This window comes from Sceloporus occidentalis, unplaced genomic scaffold (genome assembly GCF_023333645.1).
Source record: "Sceloporus occidentalis isolate IW3139 unplaced genomic scaffold, rSceOcc1.0.p SCAF_2, whole genome shotgun sequence".
NCBI classification, from domain to species: domain Eukaryota; kingdom Metazoa; phylum Chordata; class Lepidosauria; order Squamata; family Phrynosomatidae; genus Sceloporus; species Sceloporus occidentalis.
The window spans coordinates 121266674-121275145 of NW_028316982.1; the positions used below are offsets into that span (position 1 = coordinate 121266674).

Below are 8472 nucleotides of genomic sequence, written 5' to 3' on the forward strand. Positions count from 1 at the left end.
CTGTCAGGACACAATGTGGTGAAACAATGGTTTCCTATTGACAAGAAGGTCAAACAAGAGTGCATGTTTTCACCCTGTCCGTTTAATGTATATTTAGGGATGTAGGGAAGGGACAAAGTCTAATAGTGTTGAAAAATATGATAAATATAGTCTTGTATATTTGGGCATAGAGATATTTAGTTGCTTTCTCCAGGAGTGGTTAAAATATAAAAGAAAGAAAAGGCACAAAACAGAAATAAAAAAAGTATAACAGGAGAGAAATGACAATTGCAGTATCAATGTATCTTGCTTCAAGGTGCACGGAAATTATTTCAGTTTTTAAAACACCTATTAAAACATACGCACAAAATATTACTTGCAATGTAATTTTAAAATCACCTGCAGGGATTCCCAAAAGAGTGGCTCTAAACCTGGCAGCTGATAATTTGAGAAGTAGGAGGCAGAGATTATCATAGCAATTCTGTAGCAGAGTGGAAATCAGGGGATATGTGAAAAATAGTCCAACCCATTTAGGTCTAGAAGTATTTAATGGTATTCCTTGGGGGCTGTTAAAAGATAAAAGATACATAAATCTTGCATCAAGTTGCACTCGAGAATTAAACTGTCCAAGGAAGAAAGACTTTTTAGATGAATCAAGGACACTCAGCTGCCAGCTGTGGGACGATAACACCCGCTGATCTTCCCAAAAAAGAAGAAAGAAAAACTAACTACAGAATAAACTGCAGTTTGACTTCTGATACTATAACTTCAAAATTGCAAAGTAGTATCAGAAAATATTGGCCCATTTTGAAGGACATACATGGGTATAAAGAAATGGTCCTTCTTTCTTTAAAAGAACTCATAGCATTCGTGATTTCAAAACACATCAACACTCCCATCTCAATATGCTACCACCATCCACAAACCCAAGAGGCCAATACCTATGTGGAGATTGTACTTATTGTAAGTACACATTCAAGATAACAGAATCATAGAGTTGGAAGAGACCACAAGGGCCATCCAGTCCAACCCCCTGCCAGGCAGGAAATCCCAATCAAAGCATCCCCGACAGATGGCCATCCAGCCTCTGTTCGAAGACCTCCAAGGAGGGAGACTCCACTACACTTCAAGGGAGTTTGTTCCACTGTCAAACAGCCCTTACTGTCAGGAGGTTCCTCCTAATGTTGAGGTGGAATCTCTTTTCCTGTAGCTTGCATCCATTGCTTCGGGTCCTAGTCTCTGGAACAGCAGAAAACCACCCTAAAACAATTATCAACTTGTAGCACTCTGTATGTGATTTATGCCGTCAGGTGTCCCTGCAACAAACTGCATAAGGAAAAACATATAGTGCCTTAAAAATTCGCATACAGGAACATCTTAGCAATATCAGGAAGGGAAAATCATATGCCCCTTCAGTTAACCATTATGTGGAACATGATCACTCCTTTAAGGATCTGTGGTTTTGGATACATGAGAACCCCCCCCCCCCATGATGCTGTTTAAAAAAGAATTGGATTGGATATAGAGATTTGACATATTAGTCCCCATAGTCTAAATGTGAACTACATCCACCTATTTTAAAACTCAAGTTTTCAGCTATCCTGTAACTTTCCACTCTGCTGTAGCATTGCTATGATGAGAGTGTCCTTGATACACTGTAGAAAATATTGGAACAGGATAATGCTCTGATAATGCTCTCAAGTTGCCAAGCATAAGCTCTGGAGATGCTCTTTTTGGAATACCTTCAGGCAGTTTTAAGCTTCTACTGTAAGTAATATTTTGTACTTGTGTAAGTTTATTTGGGATAATAGGCTTTTTAAAAGTTGAGACATTTTACAAGCAACTAGATGCAAGATATATGTACACCAAATTGATACTGCACGTTGCAACTTGTCCTGTTATTTTGTTGTTGTTGTTGTTTATATATTGTTTCCTTTCTTTCTTTTATCTTTTAATAGCCCCTGAGGAAAGCCATTAAATACTTCTAGGCCGAAACATGCTGGGCTAATTTTAAAAATAAAATTATATTTTTCAACCCTCTGACATTTTGTCTTTTCTCTACCATCGTTTTATTGGATGCTACCAGTCTACTTTGTGTTTTAATTTATATGTAGAACATATACAGAAAGCAGGAATAAGACTCAGTAAAGAGCATGAAAACAGGGTGAAAGAACATCAATAATTTAAGATATGCAGATGACACCAAGTTATTTGCAGAAAATAGTAAAGACTGGAACAACTAGTCATGAAAGTTAAGGAAGGAAGTGCAATAGCAGAGTTAGAGCTGAATAATAAGAAGACAAAAATAATGACCACAAATTATTCATGGAACTTTAAAACAGGTAATGAAAACACTGAAATAATTACATATTTCCTATGCCTTGGTTCAGTGATTAACCAAAACAGAGAGCATAGTCAAGAAATCAGAAGAAGATAAAAATATGGAAAGGCAGCCATGAAGGAACTACCCAAGATGCTCAAGTGTAAAAATATATTATTAAATAATACCAAAGTTAGCATAATCTAGGATACAGTATTTCTGATTTCTATGTACAATTATGAAAGCTGGACAGTAAATAAACCTTACAGGAAGAAGAGCAACTCATTTGAAATGTGCTCCTCTAGCAAAGTTCTATGGATACCCTTGGCTGCTAACAAAGACAAATGAATGGGTCTTAGAGCAAAAAAGTAAAGCTGACTAAACTACAGTTGCTGTACTTTGGACATATGAGACAACATGACTCATTGGAAAAGGCGATAATGCTTGGCAAAGTGGAAGGCATTAGGAAAAGAAGAAGACTGCATCCAGATGGATAGACTCAATGAAGGAAGCTACAGCCTTGGGTCTGCAAGAACTTAGCAATGCTGTGGGTGACCAAGGTTCTTGGAAGTCTCATTCACAAGGTTGCCATAATTCAAAGTCAACCTCACAACAAATAACGGCAACAAATATTTTTTTCTCATATGAGAATACTGATATCTTCTTTTCTGTTTTAAAAGTCATTAATGATAGTTTCTAAGAGTTCAAGATACTGTTGCTGGCATAACCCTTTTACTTGCTTCTTAACTGAGGCCATATACCCAAAATGGCTATCCCTGACAAATTCACTCATAATCAGGTACTCAGTAAAGTGTTTCTCTGACATTAAAGCTCTTTCAGTTCTACATCGGGGATGCTTGGAGCATTTAGATGATTTTAAGGCCCACTCATGCAATCTTCCTCTGATAAGACTTACACAAGTCAACCTGCTGCCATAGGATAGCCAGCTGATCTGCAGCAGCAAAGTACAGTTATTTCACAGTGAAAAAATTGTATCTTTCTTTACTCCTTGTCACACATAACCATCCCCAAGCCAGCTCCTTATAGAGTTTTCATCATCCCAATGGTAATCGACTATCATTTTCTCCATTAGCCAGAGCCTCCAGCCAATCTATTTGCTGTTTAATTTACCTGATCCAGGCCCTTTTCATAAATATTAAAAGGGATGGTCTCCCTATCCTCCCTTTCAGAGTCTGTTCCTAAGCAGTTAATGTGAACCAGAACTGTAATATAACACAAGGCTTTAAAATGTGACTGCTACACTATTGCAAACACCAAAGGTCACAGAATTCTTTCCCAGAATGCAAAAATATACAAAGTCTTACTTACACAACATTTCCCAGGGCCTTTATTTGTGAACATAATATGACTTAGAAGGGCTTTCGTATGCTAAGATTCTTTGTCTCCAGGTTTAGAGCCACATCCAGAGGTGAAACAAGAGGCAGAAAGACAGTCCATTACAGTGTTGACATAATCAAGAGAGCTTACTTGCAAGAGAAATGGGAGTTCTAGCTTCAAAATATTTTTCTTTGGTAATGGTTTATTACTTATTAGAGCTGAATTTCTAGTGTAGGGTGTTGCTGAATGATGGTTTCACCTTAGGAGTGCTACTAATTGCACCCCTTTGCAATGTTGAATTCAACTGGATAACTTGCTTTACCATCGCCCAGCACCTGTCATCACTGTTGGATTCAGAATGACAACTGGAAAGGCTGTTGCATAAACAAGCAAATGTGGCTCGCTTTCTCGGATTTCAGAGGGGAGAGCTGCTCTTTTGATGATGATGGCCGAAGAGAATGTACCACTCTCCAAAGACCCTGAGGGCTCTGAAACATCTACACCAGAGACCCCGACTCTTAAAGACTTAGAAGAGCTCCTGAATACTGGAAGGCCCTCCTGTAATCATGTTGATGAAGTATGGCCTAATCTTTACTTAGGAGATCAGTAAGTAAATCCTGGTGGAACAGTTCAGCATATCTTCATTCCCTTACAACAACTACTGCACCATTAAATATTGTTTCCAAGAAGTGCTTAATTCTGTGACTTGCCTGGATACCAAACTAGTTATGCTGCCATTTAAATGAGTATATGCATAACCAATTTTCTATGCATAAACAGTGGTAGTATTGCATTCTAATATTTTACAGATGCTGTGTATCAATAGTTTGAGGGCCTAGCACTGCATCACCGCTATAGTGGTTAAATACCTGTACTGCAACCACTCACTCAAAACCACAAAGTTGCGAGTTCAATACCAGCAAAAAAGGGCTCACGCTCGACTCAGGCTTGCATGCTTCGGAGGTCACTAAAATGAGTACCCAGATAGTTGGGGCAATTAGCTTACAATTGTAAACCGCTTAGACACTGTTAATTCAGTATGAAGCGGGAAATAAATGAAAAATGAAATGAAGTTTTGTTGTCTGATGTTGTGGAGTAAGCCTTGGGGAAAAATATCAAAAACAAAGCACAATATAATTATTTACACATTATAACCACTTTGAACTGCAGAGATAGGTTAAGATGAATTAAGTGTTCTCCACCCAAAATAATTATGTCTATATAGAAACTTAGCTCCAGGGAGAAGGGTGTTGGTTTAGCCTAGCCTCCTCATTGCCACACACTTTTAGGCTCTAAGGATTTTTTTTAAAGGGCAACCATATAAAATCCCACTTACATTTGGAAATAGTACAGCTGAAACACAGACCTTAGTGGATAGAGGCATTTCGTACAGGATACCAAAACAGCTACAGTTTATCAATAGCCTCTAGGAAAACACCCAAATATATTCTACAAAGCTAAATCAGGCCATGGTATTAACCGTAAACCTCCAGTCCTTTACACACCAGTAGCTATGCCAAATATTTGTGCTATTTACATGCTACGTTTGGGCTACAAACCCTGGCTTCTGTGCTGTGAAAGATCCACTCTCCAGGCTGGACCCACATTTCCAAACCCTTGGACTCCTCTCACTGACCTTGCCCCTTCTCCCTTCAAGATCCCTCCCTGGATCCAATGCTTGGGCTTCAAGGTGGATGTGTTCATTAAATTCACTCTGGTAAGTGTGACCAGACTCTATCAAAACTGAACAAGAATAGCTAGACACAGTTGTAAAAAGAAATGTATACATAAAATAAGGACAAGTTTGTTCAAACACCATTAGATCACATATTAACCCCTGAACTATTTAATCATTCACAACGCTCCAAAACCCTATTCATTTTCCCCCTCTGGCTGACTGTCCTATCTCTATTTCAGCTTTTCCCGATCTCTGTACCATCTTTCCCCTATCTCTCTGCAATCTTCCCCTATCTGCCTTTTATCAGAGACAAATCTCTGTTTTGTATCCTTTCTCCCCCATGGCTATCCCATTCATAGCATTCCCTGAGCTTTCAATTGGCTGGCATCAACCAGGCTTGCTCAGCTCCTCCTTTCACATATGCCACCATACTGAAGTGTGCTTTCCTGAAGCACAACATATGCATTTATAATGAATGTACATTTCTTTTTGGGCATGCCACTATGGGCATACTGGTTTTAACAAATACTAGAAAGAAGCTGGCCTCAGACAACCTGTAACTTGCACAGATGTGTGGCATAGGCCCAGAAAGGATTTGACAGTGTTAGCAGGCATTATTCTAATGCGTAGCTGTACACATTTTATGTAGCAGGGAAATAAAATGTGCAGTAGGAAATGGGTTTATGTATAATTGCCATATGGGTTTTAATCAGACACTAGGTTATTTCTTAAAACAATAGGTCCGAGAAAGATAAACAGTGATATCTTTATCAGCCAACCAAAATGCAAAATATACATGTTGTAATCAAAGCTTCTTCAGCTGTCCCTAGATTATGGAACTCTCTGCTGAAAGAGATTGGACATCTGAATACGCTGTCTGAATTTACAACAGCAGTAAAGGATAGTTTCTTCCAGCCAGCCTATCCAGATGATTTTTAAATCATGGATTTTAAATTATGAATTTTAATTTATGGATTGATTGCTTTAATATTTATTAGTCTTGTATGTTCTTTTAAAAAGGTAAGATGTGTTTTAAACTGATGTGCTGTATTTTAATCTGTTGTTGTTCCTTGCCTTGATCCATGGGGAGAGAGGTAGGTAAGAAATAAATCATCATCATCATTCTTAAAAAAAAAAAACCCAAAGCAAAAGAAAATAATTTTCCTACTGTCAATCTATCCCTTCTTTTTGTCTTTTCTTCAGTATTGCAGCCCACAGCAGATTTGATTTATGGAAAATGGGCATTAGCCATGTCTTGAATGCTGCCCACGGAACAATATATTGTCAAGAATCCCATGACTTTTATGGCACTACTATTGAATACTATGGCGTACCAGCTCACGACCTTCCTGATTTTGACATAAGTCCATATTTTTATTCTGCTGCAGAATTTATACACAAAGCCTTGACTACACTAGGAGGTAGGAAATCATGGGTGATGTTGTGGTTTTAGCCTGACATGCTGTGGAATAGATGTCAGGCTTGACATAGGCTCCCTGTGGCCTATCATGGAGTGGAGCTAAGTAGATCATGAAACAGCCTTGCTGCCTCCTTCGATCTCTTGCATATGAGTCAGAGATCCATGAAATCTCTCCTTAGTTCCTCTCCTTCTGAGCATTTTCTCCACAGTTCCCTGGCTTTGCCTACCTCCCACTTCCTTTTCCTACCCACAAATATTCACAGTCACATCACCACATCAATAGACACATAAATAAATCAATACACACAAATTCATTTTCCATAACTTCCTTCACTTATTGATACTGGGTTGTTACTGAAAATTTTAATACCTCTTCTATATAACATCAAAAATTTGTTTCTATACTATCCCTGAAAACTAATTTCTCTAATGTGAAGTCGAAGGCTTTCATGGCCGGCATCCATAAGTTTGGGGGGTGGGGGGGTGGTTGGGCTATGTGGCCATGTTCCCCTTCTATTATAACGATGATTTATGACAGAGTGAAGCAAAGAGCAGCCTTCAACTGCAATCAGACCGGGACTGTGGCAACCACACAGCCTGCGCCCAAAGCAGGCCACTGCCACAGGCGCCAAGATGTGCCAGCCAGGAGTCAATATTAATTGACTCCTTTTTAATCCAGTCCTTTGGACTAGAGCACAACCTCAGCATGGCGTCTGGAAACTTTTGGGGGCATACATCATGTAAACACCATGACCCCAAAGCAGCCAGAAGCCACATTATTTTGTAGTTTAAAATGTCATACTTAACATTTATGCATATTGTTCCTTATTTTTTTCCTTTCGTTTGCAGCTAAAATCTTTGTGCACTGTGCAGTTGGGATAAGCAGATCATCATCTTTGGTGCTCGCATATCTCATGATATACCATCATCTTTCTTTGGTTGAAGCAATTCAGACAGTGAAAAAACATCGGTGGATTTTCCCCAATTCTGGGTTTTTGAAACAACTGAGAAATTTGGACATTCGGTTAAGAAAAAAAATTGAAGAAAAAGGAAAAAATATTTGATCGTCTGGAAAAGTAGCAATTAGCCATTGAATATTTCCACGGTTCACTGTTCTTCATATTGATTTTCTAGTTGTCAAAACGATACATGCTGGAAGCCATATTTTCAGAAACTATGTTCATCAATACTATTTATGTGAAAGCTGGCAAAGAGTGTGCCATATTTAAAGGCTCTTTCAAAAATCAGGGGAATTTCATATTTTCTTTGTTGTCATGCTTGTTTTTCAAGACATTGAGGTAACACAAAAGGATTGGGAGGACCAAGAAAAAGAGTCCTCCACCCCAGGAAACAAACAAATCCTATATCTGACCTAGCCATAAATGTTTTAAATAGTATTTATCACATTTCAGAACCACTGTTTCCAAGGAGTTAGGGCAATATGTACAAATTAGCTTGTTTTATCCTTGGATTGACCTAGTGATTAAAGTTTAAGACAAAAAGCAAGTAACTAGCCTAAAATCATACGGCACAATTTCATATCAGAGCAGGGAGTTAGAAACCCTAGGCTCCTCAGTGCATAGATGATCTATTACGCTTGTAGTTCACGAGCTTTTGTCTAGGTTTTTTGGTCTTCAGTGGTTGGAAGTCCCAGTCTGTTTGACCAATGGCCAAAGATTTTGGGAACTAAAGTCCAAAACATCTGGGGGACCAAAGACTACGAACTACAATATTACA

General features: G+C 38.6%; 1 protein-coding gene across 1 annotated transcript; it reads left to right on the forward strand.

Annotated features, from left to right (window-relative positions):
- The first annotated feature begins 4061 nt into the window (after nucleotides 1-4061).
- Nucleotides 4062-7802, forward strand: LOC149318938 (dual specificity protein phosphatase 13A-like). The gene is made up of 3 exons (XM_089507926.1): nucleotides 4062-4243; nucleotides 6519-6736; nucleotides 7585-7802. The coding sequence occupies exons 1-3, from the start codon at nucleotides 4077-4079 to the stop codon at nucleotides 7797-7799; spliced, it is 600 nt and encodes a 199-aa protein (XP_089364052.1). The 5' UTR covers nucleotides 4062-4076; the 3' UTR covers nucleotides 7800-7802.
- The last annotated feature ends 670 nt before the right edge of the window (nucleotides 7803-8472 follow it).

What these genes read in the sequence shown, in the direction of transcription:
- LOC149318938 (XM_089507926.1), top strand. Translation starts at nt 4,077, where the DNA reads ATGATGATGGCCGAAGAGAATGTACCACTCTCCAAAGACCCTGAGGGC. An exon ending in AATCTTTACTTAGGAGATCA is followed by an intron (nt 4,244 to 6,518) that starts GTAAGTAAATCC and finishes TCTTTTCTTCAG; the next exon opens with TATTGCAGCCCACAGCAGAT. An exon ending in AGCCTTGACTACACTAGGAG is followed by an intron (nt 6,737 to 7,584) that starts GTAGGAAATCAT and finishes TTTCGTTTGCAG; the next exon opens with CTAAAATCTTTGTGCACTGT.